This window comes from Mustela putorius, unplaced genomic scaffold (genome assembly GCF_011764305.1).
Source record: "Mustela putorius furo isolate JIRA1106 unplaced genomic scaffold, ASM1176430v1.1 tig00001130_pilon_pilon_pilon, whole genome shotgun sequence".
In the NCBI taxonomy this organism is placed as follows: domain Eukaryota; kingdom Metazoa; phylum Chordata; class Mammalia; order Carnivora; family Mustelidae; genus Mustela; species Mustela putorius.
Window position 1 is genome coordinate 1910733 of NW_025421584.1, and position 22819 is coordinate 1933551.

At 35.7% G+C, this 22819-nt stretch overlaps 1 protein-coding gene across 1 annotated transcript in view; it reads right to left on the reverse strand.

Annotated features, from left to right (window-relative positions):
- The window catches only part of LOC123394002 (ankyrin repeat domain-containing protein 26-like), a 109998-nt gene that overhangs the window by 24869 nt on the left and 62310 nt on the right, over window positions 1-22819 (reverse strand). Inside the window, exons 14-18 of the mRNA XM_045087424.1 lie at window positions 18603-18636; window positions 18128-18254; window positions 12858-13071; window positions 9580-9763; window positions 7239-7391 (exon numbers count right to left, since the gene is read on the reverse strand). Coding sequence (XP_044943359.1) covers window positions 7239-7391; window positions 9580-9763; window positions 12858-13071; window positions 18128-18254; window positions 18603-18636 — 712 coding nt within the window. The remainder of the gene's footprint in view (window positions 1-7238; window positions 7392-9579; window positions 9764-12857; window positions 13072-18127; window positions 18255-18602; window positions 18637-22819) is intronic.

Genomic DNA, 22819 nt, shown 5'->3' on the forward strand with positions numbered 1-22819 from the left:
CCAGGTAGACATGGCCTATAGATGAAACCAAAACTATAAACCCTTTATTAAGACTGGAGAAGGACTTAAGGTGTGCCTCAAATTTCTTTAAGGATCTTAAGAGTGTGAGAATTTGAAAGGCATTGTCAAATGAGAGCTGCACAGGAAACCTGAGGTGAAAGCTTATTTCAAAAGACCCAGGAGAATGGCCTTTCTAATGGCATGAAATCAAACCGTAATCATGGAAAACTCAAAAACTAAGAGAATTATCGTAGCAAAAACACTGTTTGCGAGCTTGGACTAAAAGAGACCAAGATAGTACAAACTAAAAATAGGCCTTTGAGTCTTAGAATTCCCACCAGGAGGAAGCAGGCTGAAAAAGCAGCTACAAATACAGGTCATTCCTCATGAAAAGGACAGAACCAAGAGCTCAAAAAGTAAAGCAAACAACATGGAGAAGCATTCCCATGGTTAGGACTAAATCCTCACTGAAGAACTGACAGCATGCTTCAGGGTGTGTTTCAAAACTGCTATGGACTAGTGTGCCACCCATTTTCTTTCAATGGGAGAGTCCTTAACAGGTTACCAGAGTGTTCCATTTTGAGTGGTAGAGAACTGTCTTCCTTAATTCCCAAGTGTTCAGATGAAGAGGACTTGCACTCAAGGGACTCTACTTCAGACACCTTATCCCTGCTGTACCTGATTAAGATGGTAAGATCTTGGACTCAAGCCCAAACCCAATGGAGAACTGAGATCTGTGGGAGGTATGGGAGGGGGGAGGTGAGTGTATTTTTCATGTGGGAGGATGACAAAAAGTTGTGGCCAGTGGGTAAATTATGCTGCTTTTAAAATGTGTCCATAGGTTTTTAAATATTCATCCCATTAAAAAAAAAAAAAAAAAAAAAGACCATGGGCCTACCTTTGTGACTTTCTCCTAACAGAATATGGTGAATGTGATGCTCTGTGTATTCCAAGGCTAGGTTACAAAAGACAATAGAGCTTCTGCCTTGCTCTGCAGCTCAGGCAGCTTTTTCGGATTGGAATTTAGCCCCCCATCTTGTAAGAAAATTCAGGCCACAAAGTGTCTAGGTGTGCCCGTGTAAGTGTTTTGGCTGCCTGCCCCAACTATAGTCCTAGACAATAGCCAGCATCAACACCACCAGATGTGAGTGAACAAATCTTCAAACAGTTCCAGCCCCAAGCCTTTCAGCTGCCCCACCTGAAGTTAGGGGAAGAGAACAAGCTGTCCTAGCCACACTTTTCCTAACAGTAGATTTGTGAACAAAATAAACGTTACTTATTTAAGCCACTAAACTTTGGGGAGTTTGTTAAGAAAAAACAAACAGAAAATGGAATGCAAAAAGAGTTAATAAGATACACAATTTATATATTAGAAATTGGTCTCCATTTAAGTGGGAAGTAAAAAAGGTTAAGATTAATTTTTTTAAAAATTTTAAAATATTTATTCATTTGGGAGAGATACAGAGAGACAGAGAACAAGCAGGGGGAGTGGCAGAGGAGAGGGAGAAGCAGACTCCCTGCTGAGCTGGGAGCCTGAAATGGGACTCGATCCCAGGACCTGGAGATCATGACCTGAGCCGAAGGCAGACACTTAACCATCTTAGTCACCCAGGTGCCCCTAAGATTAATTTAATAATGACAAACAGTGCTAATGAGAAGAAGCCCATAACTAGAAGCAAGACCTAAGAAGTTTTCTTTCCATTTTCCCCCATTTAGGATGTCATTACCCGTGCATTTTTTATATTATGTTGAAGTATATTCCTTCTAAACCTACTTTTTGAAGGTTTTCTTTAATTAATTAATTTATTTTCAGAAAAACAGTATTCATTATTTTTTCACCACACCCAGTGCTCCATGCAATACGTGCCCTCTATAATACCCACCCCCTGGTACCCCAACCTCCTACCCCCCCCCGCCACTTCAAACCCCTCAGATTACTTTTCTGTTTTTTGGAATAGTTTGAGAATAGGTACTAACTCTTCCTTTAAAATGCTCAGTAGAATTTGCCTCTGGTCCTGGACTTGTGTTTGTTCATAGTTTTTGGATTAATGATTCCATTTCTTTGCTGGTTGTCAGTCTGTTCAAATTTTCTATTCTTGTTTCAGTTCTGGTAATTTATATGTTTCTAGGAATTTATCCATTTCTTCTACATCATCCAAATTGTTGGCATATAGTCATTCATAATATTCTTTTATAATTGTTTGCATTTATGTGGTGTTGATTGTTATTTCTCCTCTCTCATCTGTGATTTTATTGGGGTCCTTTTTCTCTTCTTTCTGATAACTCTGGCTAAAGCCTTATCGGTTTTATTAATTTTTTCAAGGAACCAGTTCCTGGTTTCATTGATCTCTCCTATTTTTTGTCTTTTTAAGGTTTCTATAGTGTTTACTTCTGCTCTAGTTTAAAAAAAATGTATTTGAGAGAGAGAGAGAAAGCGGGGGGAGGGTCAAATGGAGAGGGAGTGATAGAATCCTCGAGTAGACTCCCTGCTGAGCACAGAGCCAAAAGCAGGGTTCAATTCCAGGTCTCTGAGATCGTGACCTGAGCTGAAATCAAGAGTCTGCTGCTTAACCAACTGAGCTACCTACTACTACTACTGCTCTAATTTTTATTATCTCCTTCCTTTTGCTGCCTTTAGGCTTCATTTGTTGTTCTTTTTCTAGCTTCTTTAGTTTATGGTTAGGTTGTTGTATATTTTTCTTATTTCTTGAGGTAGGCCTGCATTGCTATATACTTCCCTCTTAGAACCATATTTACTGTATTTCAAAAGTTTGGGCAATTGTGTTTTCAATTTAATTTGCTTCCATGTATTTTAAAAAATTTATTCTCTTATTTCCTCATTGGTCCATTCATTGTTTAGTAGAATGTTACTTAACCAACATGTATTTGTGGTCTTTCAGATTGTTTCCTATGGCTGACTTCTAATTTAAATAGTATTGTGATCAGAAAAGGTGCATGGTATGACTTCAGTCTTCTTGTATTTATTAAGACCAGTTTTGTGGGTATTATGGAGGGCATTGTATTGCATGGAGCGCTGGGTGTGGTACATAAACAATGAATTTGGGAACACTGAAAAAAAATTAAATTAAAAAAAAAAAGACTTGTTTTGTTGCCTAACATGTGATCTATTCTACAGAATGTTCCAGAATGTGTATTCTGTTGTTTAAGGATGGAATATTTTGAATATATCTCCTTAGTCCATCTAGTCCAGTGCATCATATAAAGCCACTGTTTCTTTGTTGACTTTCTGATCTGTCCATTGATGTAACTGGTGAGTTAAAGTACCCAACTATTGATTATTTCTATTCCTTCCTAAAATATCCGAATTGTACATTGTCTTCATGGATACTTTTGCAAGTGGGAATAAAAGAAATGAATTTCATTTAAAACAGATATAATAAAATTAAAGGACCCTAGTATTATTGTATTATTATCAATTATGTTAGTCATTAATTGTTTTAGGTACATGGGTGATCCCATGTTGGGTGCATAAATATTTACAATAGATAGTTCTTCTTCCTGTCAGATTGTCCTCTTCATTATGATATAGTGCTCTTGTCTCTTACTGCAGTCGTTCTTTTAGACTCTATTTTGTCCAATGTAAGTATTACTATTCTGGCTTTCTTTTTATATCCATTTGCAGGATACATGTTTTTTCCATCCCCTGACTTCCAATCTGCAGGTGTCCTTATGATAAAAATAAAACTCTTGCAAGTGGCTTATACCATGGGTCTTGTTTTTTTTTTCTTCTTCTTCTTTTTTTTAATCCACTCTGACATCCTATGTAATTTGATTGGAGCACTTACCCCATTTATATCCAAAGTAATTATTGATAGATATGTATTTGTCATTTTACTACTTGCTTTGTGGTTGTTTCTGGATATTTTCTCTGATCATTTTTGTGTCTTCGATGTTTTACTGGTTTTCTTCAGTGATATATTTGGATTTCTTTCTCCTCTTTGAGTGTTTATCAGTGTGGTTTTTTTTTTTGTTTGTTTGTTTGTTTGTTTTGTTTTTTTTGAGAGGGCTTGAGTGGATTGGGGAGAGGGAAAGGGAACCTTAAGCAGACTCCATGGCCAGAATAGAGTGCAGTGCAGGATTCAATCTCACAATCCTGAGATTATGACCTGAGCTGAAATCAAGTCAGATGTTTAACCAACTAAGCCACACAGGCACCACTATTAGTGGGTTTTGATATATAATTTGTATATAACCTCTTCTGCATATAGCAGTCTATATTAAGCTGCTGGTCTTTAAGTTTGAGCCCATTCTTTTCTCTTCTTCTCCCCATGCTTTAGGTAAAGTATTACATTTTATATCATTTTTTCCTGAGTTCCTAAACTTATTTTTTATATAAATGTTCATTTTTACTACTTTTGTGTTTCCTGCCTTTATAGTGTCACATTTGGTCTCTTCTTTCCACTCAAAGAGTCCCCTTTAATATTTCTTGTGGGGCTAGTTTAGTAGTCACAAACTCGTTTAGTTTTTGTTTGTTTGTTTGTTTGTTTGTTTTTTAATTTTTTATTTTTATAAACATATATTTTTATCCCCAGGGGTACAGGTCTGTGAATCACCAGGTTTACACACTTCACAGCACTCACCAAATCACATACCCTCCCCAATGTCCATAATCCCACCCCCTTCTCCCAAACCCCCTCCCCCCGGCAACCCTCAGTTTGTTTTGTGAGATTAAGAGTCACTTATGGTTTGTCTCCCTCCCAATCCCATCTTGTTTCATTTATTCTTCTACCCACTTAAGCCTCCATGTTGCATCACCACTTCCTCATATCAGGGAGATCATATGATAGTTGTCTTTCTCTGCTTGACTTATTTCGCTAAGCATGATACGCTCTAGTTCCATCCATGTTGTTGCAAATGGCAAGATTTCCTTTCTTTTGATGGCTGCATAGTATTCCATTGTGTATATATACCACATCTTCTTGATCCATTCATCTGTTGATGGACATCTAGGTTCTTTCCATAGTTTGGCTATGGTGGACATTTTTATCTGGGAAACTCTATCTCTCCTATTCTGAGTAATAGGCTTGCTGGATAGAGTATTCTTGCCTACAGATTTTTCCCATTCACCACGTTGAATAGATAATACAACTCTCTTCTGGCTTGCAAAGTTTCTGCTGAAAAAGTTCCTGCTAGCCTTAAGGGGTTTCCCCTGGAAGTTACTGACTTGCTTTCCTGCTTTTAAGATGTTTTCTTTATCAGTATATTTTGCAAATTTTTACAATAGGTTTTGGTGTTAGCCCACTATTGTTGATTTTGATAGTTTTCTGTGTCTTCTGGATCTTGATGTCTGTTGCCTTCCCTAGATTAGGGACATTTTCAGCTATATTTCTAGAAACAAGTTTTCTTACACCTTTTTTCTCTCTTCTTCTACTAGGAATCCTATAACATGAATGTTATTACATTTGATGGAGTCACTGAGTTCCCTAGGTCTTGTCTCATTTTGCATAATTTTTCTTTCTCCCCCTTCTTTGGCTTCATTGCTTTCCCTTACTTTGACTTCTTAGTTGTTAATTTGTTCCTCTGTTTTTTCCAGCCTGCTGTTCATTGCATTAGGTGTGTTTCTTAACTGATTTATTCCACTCTTCAACTATGATTCTTTTTTAACTCTTACATCTCTGTTGTAAGGGTCTCAATGATGTTGTTGTTCTTTTCTCAAGTCCAGTGAGTGTCCCTATGATCACTGCTTTAAATCCTCCATCAGCCGTGATATTTACATCTGTCTCACTTCAATCTCTGGACCCATGGCTTTATCCTGTTCTTTCATTTGAGATAAATTCCTATGTTTTCTCATCTTATCTAAGTCTCTACCAGCTTCTCTGTGTTAGAAAAGCCATTTATGTCATCTGCTACCAAAAAAAAAAAAAAAAAAAAAAAAAAAAAAAAAAAAAAAAAAAAAAAAAAGGACTGAGAGATGGTGAAATCAACCCAATTAACTGAGAGGATAAAATGTGATGGCAGGAAAATAAAAAGATATGTCTAGACAATAACTAAATGAACATTCACAGCAGCATTATTAATGGCCCAAAAGTGGAAACAACCCAAAGGTGCATCAAATGATGAATGAACAAGGGGTTTTTCTCATAATGGAGTACCGTTTGATAATAAGGAACTAAGCACTGATATATGCTATGAGACAGATGAACCCTAAAAACATTAAGCGAAGAAAGCTAGTCACAAAGGACCACACATTGTGTGTTTCCTCATATATGAAATATTCAGAATGGGCAACTCTATAGAGGCAGAAAGTAGACTGGTGGTTGCCTGAGCCTGGGGGCAAGGATTAAGGGTTTCTTTTCAGGGTAATTAAAATGTTCTACTTGATGGCAGTAATGGTTGCCCAACTCTATCAATATACCCAAACATTGAACTACAAATATTAAATGGGTGAATTGTATGGAATGTGCATTCCATCTCAATACAGCTTTAAAAAAATCCAATGGCAAGGCCAAGATAATTTTCTTAATTCTCTCTTTTGGGTATATATAGTATACATGATCTAAATATTTCTGTGCATTTATTATATATTGAAAAGGAAAAGAAAATGAAGGAAATGCCTAAGTTCAACTGGTTTGTTAAATCACTTTTCTGCACAAGTTATCCTGAAATCAGTACAGATTCTGTATCCATTCAAAAAAATGAAGATGAGAAATAAGATAATTTTCTGAAACATTCTATTAAACATTATCTTCTGCTTTTACATGGCTTAGCTCATGATGGTAACAGAGAGATCATTAAAAAAACATTATTTAGCACACCTGGGTGGCTCAGTTGGTCAAGCATCCAACTCAGGATTTTATCTCAGGTCATGATCTTATGGGTCATGGAATCAAGCCAGCTTGGGGCTCTCTGCTGGGCAGGGGTCTGCTTGAAATTCTCTCCATCTCCCTATGCCTCTCCAACCGCCCCCACCATAAATGAATAAATAAGTCTTTAAAAAAAATTATTTAGTAGGAAAAAAAGTCCCAATTTCTGTGAAGAATAATGTATAAGATTTAACTTTCCTAAGGGTAACTACCATAAGAAAAAAATGTATAAAACAAATAACAGAATGAAAGTCAAAGTTTAAGAAATAAGTATATTGTGAAGATACTAAAATTATACTAAATTAATTATAATGAAAAAGAGAAGGAAGTGGTCCATGGAAATAAGCATCCTAAAACACTTCATATTATTTAACCAACTACAGATTAACTTGAAATGTTACATTTCATACATACCTGATTCTTACTCTGAGCCAGTTTTTCCTTTAAGTCTTTTACCTCATCTTCTAAATTTGTACAACAACGTGATTTCACCTCCAGTGAAGCCTCTGACATAGACAGTGTTTTTAGGGTATTGGCCAGTTCTTCTTGAAGTTGTCTCATAGAACCCTAATAAGACATTTCTGTTACTGGTTTTATAAATCATCTTACTATTAAGATATGTTAACAATATATAACTTTAACCTATGTACCTGGAAAATTTCACTACAAACATCGATTCATCTCCTTTTCCTAACATGTACACATTATGGCTGTTTAATGAATTTGGTTAAATACACAAAAAGATGTTATCTGCCTAGTCAGTATTATGTTACTTAGTTAATTAATTCAGCCCCACTATCCTTTCCTTGTGGGTGAATTTTCCCAAAGCTTCCCAATCGACTGAAGTCTCAAAAAGAAATGGGTATATAGGTGGGACTAGCATTGGTAAATTCTACAGTATGAAATGTTTTCCTTCTTTTTTATTAGAGGCTTCAATTAATGTCAGAGTTCCTCACATGTTCAATCCTCTGCTCAAATCCTTTTAATAGATAACTATCTCAGAACATAAGTGAAGTCATTCTAATGGCCTTCAAGACCCTAGATGACCTGGCTTTCACCTCTCTCTCTGACCTCCATTCCTGCTACACAAGAATTCTGCCACCCCTCATTAATCTGAAAATGGAGATCCAATGCCCAATTAATAAATTACAGAGATACAATTCTCTTTCTGTTGGATAAACTTAGGCCCAAATGATAGTAACTGAGATTTGAAATGAGAAAATTATTTGTAAAATTGCTTAAAAAATTATAAATAGCAGTGGGAAGATTAAATCAAATATAGTTTTGCTAAAGCTCATCACAATTGCCCCAAATTATGATTTAATGAAAAGGAAGGGCCTTCAAAGGATTAAAAGGTCATTGGATACACGATTTCAGACTAAAAATTCAAATTTATATAAATAAGAATAAAATCGAGCCAACCTAAAATGTATATAAAGGTACTATGTATAGTTTGCATAAATGTATACATATATTAAAGTATATATGTATATACATATATACATATATTTATACTTATAAATATATACTTGTATATATGTATAAAAAGTACTGAGATACTGTACTTTTTATTCAGTTCACTTGGGAAATCTGGAGCTGTCAAGTTAATCCACTTAATTGAATCTCAATTTCAAAATATGCATGCTTTAAAAATCCTCTATGTTTGCAGTGTTGGCTTTTAAAATATATATACATATATACATGGAGAAAATATATATATACAAACACATATATATATACATATATACATATATACATATATATACATATATACATATATAAACATATATATACTATATTTTATATATAATATATATTTTTTAATTTTATATTTTATAAATATATATTAACAAAGTAAAAGTTTAAGAGAACTTAAAAAAATGTTCAAAAGAAGTAGCCTTTTTAAATACAAGGATTTTTATCCTACATGAATAACACAAATTTTAATAAAAATGACAGCTAAATTTGTCATAGATATACAGGTAGATATAGTATGTGAAATAAAATTTCTTTACAAAACACTTAACTAATTCCATCATTAGTCTCAAGGTGATTTAGCCTATATTTTAATATAAAAGATCCAAAACTGGGGGCGCCTGGGTGGCTCAGTGGGTTAAGCCGCTGCCTTCGGCTCAGGTCATGATCTCAGGGTCCTGGGATCGAGTCCCACATCGGGCTCTCTGCTCAGCAGGGGCCTGCTTCCCTCTCTCTCTCTCTGCCTGCCTCTCCATCTACTTGTGATTTCTCTCTGTCAAATAAATAAATAAAATCTTTAAAAAAAAAAAAAAAAAAAAAAAAGATCCAAAACTGGGGTGCCTGGGTAGCTCAGTTGGTTAAGTGTCCTACTTTTGGTTTCAGCTCGGGTCATGATCTCAAGGTTTTAAGATCCAACCCTGAGTCAGGCTCTGCACTCAGAGTCTGCTTGAGATTCTTATCCCTCCTTTTCCCACCCCCTCTACACATCCCCTACTCATGCTCTCTCTCTCTAAAAATAAATAAAATATTTTTTAAAAGATAGCCAACATGCATATTTATTTCAATTTACCCTCCATCCCTTCATTCAGAAAATACACATAGGGTTTATATGAGAAGCCAAGAATTCCAATAAATTAATGATTTTAGCTATAAATATCATAGTTCCTATGAGTATAAAACTAAATTTTTTATCTATTTTATACCTAAGTAATACACATTAAATCAAAGGGATATTATAAATAATAGTGATGGAAATATGCAATTTTTATCAAAGACTTACCTGATTGACATTATTTCTTAGAGTCCTCAATTCCATATCTACTGCTCTAAGATTAAATTCAAGTTCTTGTTTCATTTCAACTTCTTTCTTATACTGCTCTTCTCTTTTTGTTAGTTCCTCCTGAATCTTTCCATATAAGCTTTCAGCATTTATTCTTTTTTGTTTTTCTTGTTTTAGAGTAAATCTGCAAATAAATGTACTTATTTTAAAATTTGTTTTGTAAACAATAAAAAGCTCATGTTATGATCTGGTGCCACATATGCTGGTTTATTATCCAAATGAAATTTCTATGTTCTCAATTATTTTCCTTTCTAGGGCTCATGTTTGTAATTTCTCACTTCAATCTCTTCCAAAAGATATATATAGTTGAAAAGAAGCAATGAAAAAGCATTATGCTGCTTAGTACTAGTATCTCTGGGAGACATCTCTGGGAGATACATTAGGGAAAGGAATTTTGATATTATTCAAGAAAGAATGGAAAAGTATTGTTTTTTCCACATACTCATAATTACTCCTCCATTAGAAAAGATAATTTAGTTAATATTTAAAAAGAGAAGTTCCTGTCTCACATGGAGGTCTTTTATCCATTTTGAGTTTATCTTTGTGTATGGTGTAAGAGAATGGTCGAGTTTCATTCTTCTACATGGATAAAAGACCTTAATGCAAGACAGGACTCCATCATAATACTAGAGGAGAACATAGGCAGTAATCTCTTCGATATAAGCCACAGCAAATTCTTTCAAGATATGTCTCCAAAGGCAAAGGAAACAAACGTGAAAATGAACTTTTGGGACTTCATCAAAATCAAAAGCTTCTGCACAGCAAAGGAAACAGTCAGGAAAACAAAGAGGCAACCCACAGAATGGGAGAAGATATTTGCAAATGACAGTACACACAAAAGGTTGATATCCAGGATCTATAAAGAACTCCTCATACTCAACACACACAAAAGAGACAATCATAACAAAAAATGGGCAGAAGATATGAACAGACACTTCTCCAATGAAGACAAACAAAAGGCTATCAGACACATGGAAAAATGTTCATCATCACTAGCCAACAGGGAGATTCAAATTAAAAGCACATTGAGATACCACCTTACACCAGCTAGAATGGCCAAAATTAGCAAGACAGGAAACAACATGTGTTGGAGGGGATGTGGAGAAAGGGGAACTCTCTTCCACTGTTGGTGGGAATGCAAGTTAGTGCAGCCACTTTGGAGAACAGTGTAGAGATTCCTCAAGAAATTAAAAATACAACTTCCCTATGACCCTGCAACTGTACTACTGGGTATTAACCCCAAAAATACAGATGTCGTGAAAAGAAGGGCCATCTGTACCCCAGTGTTTATAGCAGCAATGGCCACGGTCGCCAAACTGTGGAAAGAATCAAGATGCCCTTCAACGGAGGAATGGATAAGGAAGACGTGGTCCATATACACTATGGAGTATTATGCCTCCATCAGAAAGGATGAATACCCAACTTTTGTAGCAACATGGACGGGACTGGAAGAGATTATGCTGAGTGAAATAAGTCAAGCAGAGAGAGTTAATTATCATATGGTTTCACTTATTTGTGGAGCATAACGAATAGCATGGAGGACAAGGGGTGTTAGAGAGAAGAAGGGACTTGGGGTAAATTGGAAGGGGAGGTGCATCACGAGAGTCTATGGACTCTGAAAAACAATCTGAGGGGTTTGAAGTGGTGGGGTATGGGAGGTCAGTGTAGCAGGTGGTGGGTATTATCGAGGGCATGGATTGCATGGAGCACTGGGTGTGGTGCAAAAATAATGAATACTGTTATGCTGAAAATAAATAAAAAATAAATTAAAAATATAAAAAATTTTAAAAAACAGATTAATTTAAAAATGTATGTGAAAAGCCTTCTGTTGAAGATTATACATGCAAATTTGGACTGTAGCTCTATAACATAAACATATGGATTATTTTTGAGAAAATAGTCTATAGCAAATTTTCAGTTTTAGATAACAGAATACTCAAATATACAGCTTGCCAATTCTCATCACAGGTGACACTCAAATTACACATTTATACATCTTTTTTTTTTCTTTTTTAAATTTATTTTTTATTTATTTTCAGCATAACAGTATTCATTATTTTTGCACCACACCCAGTGCTCCATGCAATCTGTGCCCTCTATAATACCCACCACCAGGTACCCCGACCTCCCACCCCCCACCCCTTCCAAACCCTCAGATTGTTTTTCAGAGTCCATAGTCTCCCATGGTTCACCTCCCCTTCCAATTTCCCCCAACTCCCTTCTCCTCTCTATCTCCCCATGTCCTCCATGCTATTTTTTATGCTCCACAAATAAGTGAAACCATATGATAACTGACTCTCTCTGCTTGACTTATTTCACTCAGCATAACATATAATGTATTATTGATTTTCCCTATTATCCATTTAATAAATCATTTGAAAACTCTTTTTATAACACAGGGTCTATATTAAGTAAATAATAGTGATATGTGCTTGCAGCATAGACTTTTTTTTTTTTTGAATTAATTTCATCAACATATAAGAGAGATGCTGAAAAACTTAGCAGTAATCATTTTCTATTTCACCTTTTAATCACGCATATGTTTAAAACTAGTTTTTAAAATTTTTTCTGTCTTGAGAAAAATGGCCATTTTCTACTCTGTTGATGGGCATCTAAATTAATATAAAATTTCCTGAGAACAATTTAAAAATAGGATCAAAGATGTTCTTTAAAAATTTTTATACTTTAACAACACTACATTGAAGAATTTATTCTGAGTAACCAGAAATGTAGAAACAGATTTATATAAAAAACATTCCTTACAGCATTAATTAAAGTATAGAAAAATGGGGGTAAAAAACCCAAAATTCAATTTGGTAAATAATGAGGTTTCCACATGGTGGATTTCTATATGGTCATTAAAATTATGTTTTGGAATATTCATTAAATTATTAAAAGTATTCACTGTTAAGAACTTGCTATATTATTTTGAAGAATCTCATACTTCACAGTACTAAAGAAGTTTTCTTCCCTATAAAATCCAAGGTAAGTTAGCAATTTCAAAACATCTATGCATCTCTAGATAAAAGCAAATAATACAAGGCGTGCCTCATTGGCTCAACTGGTAGAGCATGTGACTCTTGATATCACTCTTGACTTTAAGCCCTAAATATATTGGGTGTGGAGCCTATTAAAAACACACACACACACACACACACACACACACACACACACAAGGTAAATAGTACAAGTATTTCCTTAAAACCAAGATATCATACCTCAAACTGCAGAGTTCATCCTCCCATTTTATTTTTTGAAGCTCCAACTTAGATATTATTTCTTTTGTTTTTGATAGATTCTTTTGTAGTCCCTTAGCCATATTTTCCATTTCTTTATTTTTTCTTTTAAGTTGTTCACATTGATCTTTTTTACGTTCTATTTGTCTTTCATTTGAAAGAACCGCATTCTGGGTTTTCAATAAACTGGCAAAATCTACATCAGAGAAAAAACAAAAACAAATAAAATATATAGGGCACCTGGGTGGCTCAGCTGGCTAAGCATCTGACTCTTGGTTTCAGCTCAGGTCTCATACATAATCCCAGAGTCGTCGTATCGAGCCCTGCATTGGGCTCCACTCAGCACAGAGTCTGCTTGAGATTCTATCCACCCTTCCTCCCTCCTGCTCTGTTCTTTCCCACACCCCCAGTCATGTTTGTTCTCAAATAAATTAATTAAATATAAAAAAAGAAAAATAAATAAAACATATGAGTACTTTTTGCATATAAAAGACTGTATGCTTTCACATTCACTCATTCATACATTAAACAAATATATATTGAATGATTTCAATATCAAATATAGTACAGGGATGCCTGGGTGTCTCAGTTGGTTAAGCATCTGCCTTCAACTCAGGTCATGATCCCAGGGTCCTGGGATCAAGCTCTACATTGGGCTCCCTACTCAGTGGAGAGTCTGCTTCTCCCACTGTCCCTGCCCCTCCCCCTGTTTATGCACTCTGTCTCTTAAATAAATAAAATTTTTTTAAAAAGCAAAACATATTACACTAAGCTCTGCAGATCTCTGGCTTTTATTTAGCTTAAAGTCTAGGGAAGGAGAACACAATTATAAATTCAGATAGTTCCTCTAATAAAAGAGTTCTATGATCACATAACATAACTTGATCTATAGTAAGAAGGGAAGATTTCCCTGAGGAACTATTCTGAGAAATGAAGGAGGAGCAGGAAGCATGTGAGCAAACGAGGAAGGAAAGCATTAAAGACAGTCTACAGCATGTGCCAAAGTTCTATTGCAATCTGCTTCTGGCCAAGATGGAGTAACAGGTACTGATTTATCTTCCTACCTGAAAAAAGCCAAACAAAAACAGGTAAAATACACTTTAAAATCATTTTCAAGGAAAAGGAATTCAGGCAATGAAGGACAATGATCCCTGAAAACATAGGAAGTTAGCCTAACACATACCTGAGCTCACTGCCTTGGGACAATTTCCAGGCCATGACATAGGAGAAAAAACCGATAGACTCCACCAGACTCCCTGAGTTGAGGTGATGAAACTGAGTCTGGTGAAACCAAGACAGATGAGATCAGAGGTCAAAGCCCTGGTGAGGAGAAACCAAACCAAGAAAGAACCCTAGAGATCAGAAGAGTAATAACCAATGCATGGCCGTAAGGAAATCTCCTGCCACTGGGGGAAAGATCCATCTAGAAAGAGCAGAGGAAACCATTCCTGGAGCTCACATGGCACCAGGGGCAGTATCTATCCCCATTAGCCATGCTGGAAAAACTCATAACCCGCAGCACAATTAATAGAGTTAAGTAGGTCATGCCTCAGCAGTGGGGAATTATGAGCTCTAGGCTGAACACTACTCTGGATTCACCTAACAATTCATAAGAGCAGGATGGGAAAGGATCGAACTGTTTGTCATTAACTGAGATAGAACTCCAAATAAAGCATAAAAAGGTAAGTGGAGGCGTAGAAGCTAATTTTTGAAAAACCAAATAGCACTTACAGAGATGTAAATTATGTCAGACATGAAAAACACACTGGATTGTAATAAACACACATTAGACAGCTCAAAATAAAAGACTGAAATTTGACATAGGAAAACTGAGAAAACTTCAAGTAACTAATATACAGTTCCCCAAAGAGGTAGAGGAAAAGAACAAGAAAAAAATATTTGAAGAAAAAACGATGGAGGCATCTGAGTGGATTCGTCAGGTGGTTTCCACCTTCAGCTCAGGTCATGATCTCATGATCTCAGGGTCCTAGGATCAAGCCCGGTGTTAGACTCCCTGATTAGAGGGGAGTCTGCTTCTCCCCCTCCTTCTGCCACTCCTCCCTGGCTCGTGCACTCTCCCTCTTTCTCCTTCTCTCTCTCAAATAAATGAATACAATATTTTTTTAAAAAAGAAAAGAAAACATGGCCAAAACCTTTCTAAACTTAATGAAAACTACAAACCCACAGATCCAGAAGGATCTGGCTAGGAGTGAAGAAAAGGAAGTAAACCTTTATAATTTCTTAAACGACATATGATCTGTTATAACATTACTAGATGGAGGACTATGATGCTTAGGTCATATACTTTAGGCTCTAATCACCAAAATAGCAAAACTACAGAGTTACAGCTAGTAAGAAAAATACATACATACACATACCCACACACACATAAATAAAACTAACTCATAAAAATTACTTGCTCAATCTGAAAGAAATCAGAAAAGAAGAGAATGCAATGAAGATCGGAAAGGACAAATTGAAGTCAAACAACATGATGACAGATTCAAATCGACTACATCAATAATCACATTAAATGAAAATGGTCTAAAAGCCTCAAGGAAATGGCAGACATCAAAATGGATAAAAAAGGAAGACCCAGCTATCTGCCAGCTATTAAAAAATGCATTTTAAATGTAAAAACTACAAATGTGTTAAGAGGCCAGAAACATGACAGACCACACTAACACTGGGCAAAAGAAAGCTGAGCCTGAGCGGTTACATTAATACCACACAAAATAGATTTCAAAACAAAAAAAAACATTAGCAGCAGTAAATAAGTTCATTTAATAATGATAAAACAGTCAACTAAAGGAAGCATAATAAACCTAAATGTTTATGCATTTATTAACAGGTTCAAAATACATAAAGTAAAATTGACAGAACTTCAGAGGAACAAGCAAATTCACAATTATAGTCTGAGATTTCAGTAGGCAGAAAATCAGCAAGGACATAGTAGACTTGAACACAACTGTTCTTCTCAAGCATCCATGGAACACTTACCGAAAGAGACGATATTCTGGATCATAAAATAAATTATAATAGGAGAAGTAAGTCAAAAGAACTGAAGTCATAAGAGTGTGTTTTATGACCACAAAGAAATCAAATTAGAAATCAAGAATAAAAATATCTCTGGAGAATACTCAAATATTTGCAAACTAATTAACACACATCTAAATAAAACCTGGGTCAGGGCGCCTGGGTGGCTCAGTCAGTTAAGTGTCTTCCTTCGGCTCAGGTCATGATCTCAGGGTCCTGGGATCAAGCCCCACACTGGGCTCCCTGCTTAGAGGGGAGTCTTCTTCCCCCCTCCCAGCTCATGCTCTCTCTTTCTCTCTCTCTCTCTCTCAAATAAATAAAATTTTAAATAACCCCTGGGTCAAAGAAGTAAAGAAAAAAGAAATTAGAAAATATTCTGAACTGAATGGAAGTGAACATATAACACATAAGAGTTTCTGGAATCCTGCAGTAGCAGCACTCACATGAACATTTACAGCACTGAATGTATGTACTAAAAAAGAAGAAAAGCCTCAAACTGATGACCTTTGGCTCCACCTTAAGAAATTAGTAAAATAGTAGTTAAAAAAAAAAAAGTTTGATATACTTTGGTTATGTAGAAAAATCTGACAGAATTTTTTAAAAAGCTACTAAAACTAATAAGTAAACTTACTAAGTTCAAGAATAAACCTGGGCCCATACCCTGTATCATAAATAAAAAAGAATTCAAAATGGGAGTGCTTGCATGGCTCAGTCAGTTAAGTGGCTGCCTTCAGCTCAGGTCATGATTCACGGGTCCTGGGATCGAGCCCCTTCCAGCCCTCTGCTCAGCTGGGAGACTGTTTCTCCATCTCCCTCAGCCTGCCATTCCCCCTGCTCATGCGCTCTTTCTCTGTCAAATAAATAAATAAACAAATAGAATCTTTAAAAAAAGAATACAAACTAGATCTCATGGATCACAGACCGAAATGTAAGACCTAAAACTATAAAACTTTGTTATTCAACTGCAAAACTTCTAAAAGAAAGCAGAGAGAAAATCTCTGACCTTGTGCTAGGCAAAGAGTTCTCATATAGGAACACCAAAAGCAAAAATTCATAAAAGAACAAAGTATAAACTGAACTTCATCAAAAAAGAAAAACTGTTCTTCAAAAGATATTGCTGAGAGAATGAAAAGTCACAGACTGGGAGAAAATCTTTGCAAAAAAAAAAAAATACAGGTGATAAAGGAACTATATCTAGAATATACAAAGAATTCTCAAAACTCAACAGGTAAGAAAACCCAATTTCTAAAATGACAAAGGATTTGGACAGTTCAAAGAAGATATACAAATGGCAAATAAGCCCACAAATATATGCGCAACATTATAAGTTCTTAGGGAAATGTATACTAAAACCATAACGATACATATACTACAGTCCCATCAGAACATCTGAGATTTAAAAAACTGACAATACTAAGTGTTATGAATATACAGGGAGAAATCAGAACTCTCAGACATTGCTGGTGGGAACTGAAAATGTTGCAACTACTTTAGAAAAACATTCGGCAGTTTCATAATGGGAGATTACAAAGAGACACGAGACTTAAGGGTTATTTACCTGCCAGAATTACAGTTATGGTTTCATATGCATATACATATGTCAAAACTATCAAATTATACACTTTATACATGTGCAGTTGTCCTAACTTAAGCTGTTGAGGGGAAAAAAGCTCTATTGTAAGGAAAAATATCTAAAACAGTGGCTGAGATATGGACAGAAGGATATGAAACAATCCAAGATGAGGCTGAGAACTGTGGTCTTTCATCCCAGAACGATGAGAAGTAATAGCTAAGCTTTAAGCAAGGGGGTCACGTGATGAAATATAAATTTTTAAAAAATATATGGTAACTATGGTTGCAGAGTAGACCAAGATTCTGGGAGGAGGCATGACAAGGAAAACAGTCCCGAGGTTGTTTCAGTATTCTAGGACAAATATAGTGGTAACCTGACCTTGGGTGAAGGCACAGAAGAGGAGAGTTAACACACATCAGGTGTGCCATTCCCATGATGAAAAGTATAGTGGAAATTATGGCTCTTTGCTAAGAGTATTCAACATTTCTCTATTTTCATATAAAATGTATTTCTGAGATGAGTAGCTCTATAACACATCAGTGTTGTATGGTACAGCACTAGACAAGAAGTGCACATATTACTATAGTAATGTACATACAAAGGCTTCATATTTACACAATGGTCTGACCTTTACAATACATACCATGCTGTTCAATTAGCAACATGCAAGCCATATGATGACAGTCAGGCATGTGGAAAACCTCCGAAATTCTTTCAGATGACAAAGCTAAGTCATTGAAGTCATCCATAGAATCAATTGTTTCTTTGACCTACAAATAAATAATACTACTTCAAAATGTTCCCTGAATATTGATAAAATATACTGAGTGTAGAGAGATGATAAATACACATATCTCTTTATAAGAGCAAAAAAAAAGGTACTTTCAAAAGGACTGATTTTTATCAAAACGACCTTTATCAATAGCTAGTGTTTCTGAACAACTTTTTCAAAGTATATGTCTGTACAACAAAGGCAGATTTTCTCTTTTTTCACTATACCTTTCCTAAAGTAATTTTATATCATGGAATAATATTCCTGATAAACATTATCAAAATAACATAATAAAATAAAAATTTAAAAATTAATAAATTAATAAATTTTCTATATATGTATTTACCTCTTCCTTGTCACTAGAAGTTTTCTTTGAATATCTAAAAAAAAAAAACCAATTCTTTTCAGGCAAATATTAAATACTTAAAATATAAGGAATATCTAAATCATATCTAAACTATATTATTAATAATGTTAACAAAGCACTAAATTCAGATCAAACTGAGCAAAGGAAAATCATAACATAACTTGCATTATTTGATACGAAGAAATATACCACATTTTTTGTTGTCATTTTCAATAAATAAAGCTTTTACTGGTTCTAAAAACTATTTGGAAACTTCAAGTTACGTTCTGATATGGAAGAAACCCTTTTTAAATAATCATGATATTAGTATTTTGAGGATCTATTGTGTAAATACTATGCATTTTTATGAAAACTTCACATGTTTTAAAGCTATTTTAAGCCTCACAACAATCTTACAAAACATAGGTAATTATATTAGGTATTTTACACAGGAAGAAAATGAGGCACAGAAAAATGTAACTTCCCAAAGCTAGTACAGGTGGTCAGGAGTAGACCCAGAATTCAAATCCAGGAAATGTGCCTTCAAAACACGTGTTTTACAACATATGGTGAAAGTAATGTTTAAGTGTTTTTAAGTAATCAGATAGCAAGTGAATCTATTAGTATTCCAATTTTAGCTATAATTGTAATAATAATTCATAAATCTTAACCATTTTTTAAATAAAAAGACTACATATGTAGGCAATATTGAAAATCTACTTTCAAACAACTCAAGATTTGCTTCTTCTACAGAAGCTGATCAATGGGCATTCATTTATTCATTCAACTGTTTATTCCCAAACGGACACTTATTGAGTATACTATATATGTGTCAATGACACTGTTGGTACAGGAATCTTCAGCTTTTGTAATTTAGAACTTTATAAGCCAAAAGTAATAATCTATGATAGATTGATAAATAAAATCTTCCCCCTTCCCCCAGAATCTAAACAAATATTAAGTAAATATAACCAGATAATTCAAAGTCCCTAATAAATCCATAACCATTCATGATACTATCAAAGGCACTGAATATCTAAAATTATCAAGGAATGGGGGTGCCTGGGTGACTCAGTGGGTTAAAGCCTCTGCCTTCAGCTCAGGTCATGACCCCAGGGTCCTGGGATCAGGTCCTGCATTGGGCTCTCTGCTCAGCAGTGAGCCTGCTTTCTTTCCTCTCTGTCTGCCTACTTGTGATCTCTATCTCTCTCTGTCAAATAAACAAATAAAATCTTTAAAAAAACAAAGCTAATATTTTTGGGAGCCTGGGTGGCTCAGTTGGTTAAGCCACTGCCTTTGGCTCAGTGGCCTTCTCCCCTCTTATGCTGTCTCTTACTCTCTATCCCTCTCTCTTAAATGCTCGACATTTCTCTTATACCATACACAAAGATAAACTCGAAATGGATCAAAGACCTCAATGTGAGGCAGGAATCTATCAAAATCCTAGGGGAGAACATAGGCAGTAATCTCTTCGACATAGGCCACAGCAGCTTCTTTCAAGACATGTCTCCAAAGGCAAAGGAAACAAAAGTGAAAATGAACTTTTTGGGACCTCCTCAAGAAAAAATAGTTTCAACAAATGAAACAATCAACAAAACAAATATACAACCCATGGAATAGGAGAAAATATTTGCAAATGACACTATGGACAGAAGGCTGATATCCAAGATCTAATAAAGAACTCCTCAAACTTAACACACAAAAAAACAGAAAATCGCATCAAAAAATGGGCAGAGACATGAACAGACACTTCTTCAAAGAAGACATACAAATGGCTAATGGACACATGAAAAAATGGTCATCTTCACTAGCCATCAGGGATATTCAAACCAAAACCACATTGAGATACTACCTTACACCAGTTAGAATGGCCAAAATCAACAAGACAGTAAACAACAAGTGTTGGAGAAGATGTGGAGAAAGGGGAACCCTCTTACACTATTGGTGGGAATGCAAGTTGGTACAGCCACTTTGGAGAACAGTGCAGAGATTCCTTAAGAAATTAAAAATAGAGCTTCCCTATGACCCCGTAATTGCACTACTGGGATTTACCCCAAAGATACAGATGTAGTGAAAAGAAGAGCCATCTGTACCCCAATGTTCATAGCAGCAATGGTCACAATCCCCAAACTGTGGAAAAAGCCAAGATGCCCTTCAACAGACAAATGGATAAAGAAGATATGGTCCATATATACAATGGAATATTATGCCTCCAGCAGAAAGGGTGAATACCCAACTTTTGTATCAACATGGACGGGACTGGAGGAGATCATGCTGAGTGAACTAGGTCATGCAGAGAGAGTCAATTATCATATGGTTTCACTTATTTGTGGAGCAAGTAATAACATGGAGCATATTGGGAGATAGAGAGGAAAAGTGAGTTGGAGGAACTCGGAGGGGGAGACAAACCATGAGAGTGGTGTACTCTGAGAAACAAACTGAGGGTTTTGGAGGGGTTGGCGTGGGGGGTTGGTTGAGCCTGGTGGTGGGTATTAAGGAGGGCACAAATTGCATGGAGTGCTGGGTGTGGTCCATAATCAATAAATATTGGAGCACTGAGAAAAAATTAAATTCTAAAAAATCCTTTAAAATATTTTTAAAAGATTTAATAAACTGATGTTTTCTAATAATTTTACTGGTAAAGAATAAAAAACCAGTTTTTTGTAAAATTCTGATAGCCATCTCAATTCATTTATTAGTTCACAGAACAGTTATGAAGTCCAACCATATATAAGCACATCCCTTGCTTCAAAGATTGATAAATATACAATTACAATACAATGTCTTTGTGGCAACAAAACAGCTGTGGACCTCTTTGTAGGAGCTGTGGAACCAAGCATCATAAACCAAGGGACCTAGGAAAACTCTTGCCTACCCATGCATCAGATAACAGACACACTCACTAAAGTCCCAGCTATAGAGCCAGCAATAGTCCACAGACTGGCTCCAGCCCCTTCCTCTCAACCACATCTGGGAGCCCTTGGAACACACTTAGATATTCACCCATTGAAGAGAGAGCCTTTTTGGAAAACTAAATTTCTTACAGTAAAGTTCCAGCACACCACTAGAGAAAAAACAAAGCAAAACAGGTTTGGATACACTGGAAAGGTAGTCATTAAAGACTACTTCAAATGCAAAGACAGCAATGTAAAACTTCAAAGAATATAAAAAGTCAAGGAAATATTATACCACGAAATGATCACAATAATCTTCCAATAATTGATCTCAAACCCATGAAGATCAGTAGTTTATCCAAAAAAGAATTCAAAACAGCAGTTTTAAGTAAACTCAGTGAGCTACAAGAAAACACAAAAAGCCCGTTCAGGAGTGCCTGGGTGGCTCAGTCTGTTAAGCGCCTGACCTTTGATTCTGTTTCAGGTCATGGTCGCAAGGTCATGAGATGCACCCCTGCATCGGACTTATGCTCAGTGCAGTCTGCATGTCCCTCTCCTTCTCCCACTCACCTGGCTCACACACATGCTCTCTCTAAAATAAATAAATAAACAAATAAAATCTTAAAAAACAAAAAAACCCAGTTCAATAAGATGAGAAAAATACTAGAAGAACGAAATGAGAAGTTTAATAAAGAGTTGGAAGGGTCAGTTAGGTGTCTGCCTCTTGGTTTTAGCTCAGATCATGGCCTCAGGATTGTGGGATTGAGCCCCAGGTCTGCTTGACATTCTCTCTCCCTCTCTCTCCCACCCCCAACCTGATCTCTTTCACTTTCTCTCTCAATAAATAAATAAAATATATATTTTTTAAAAGAGCTGGAAATAGTTAAAAAAATAACTAAAAAATTCTGGAGCTGAATAATATAGTAAATGAAATAGAAAAAAGCAATAGAAATCACTGACAAGGGGCGCCTGGGTAGCTCAGTGGGTTAAGCGTCTGCCTTCAGCTCCCGTCATGATTTCAGGGTTCTTGGATCCAGCCTGGCATCAGGCTCCCTGCAGGGAGCCTGCTTCCCACTCTCTCTCTGCCTGCTTCTCTGCCTACTTGTGATCTTTCTTTCTCTGTCAAATAAATAAAAATAAAGTCTTTTTAAAAAGAGAGAGAGAGAAAAAAGAAATCACTGAGAGGAAAATGGATCAAAAAAAATCTTGTGAATTTAAAGTTTTCAAATTTTAGAACTTTCAAATTATCCAATCAGTGGAGAACAAAGAAAAAAGAAAGAAAAGAATGAGAAAAGCCTATGTGATTGTGGGATACCACTAAAA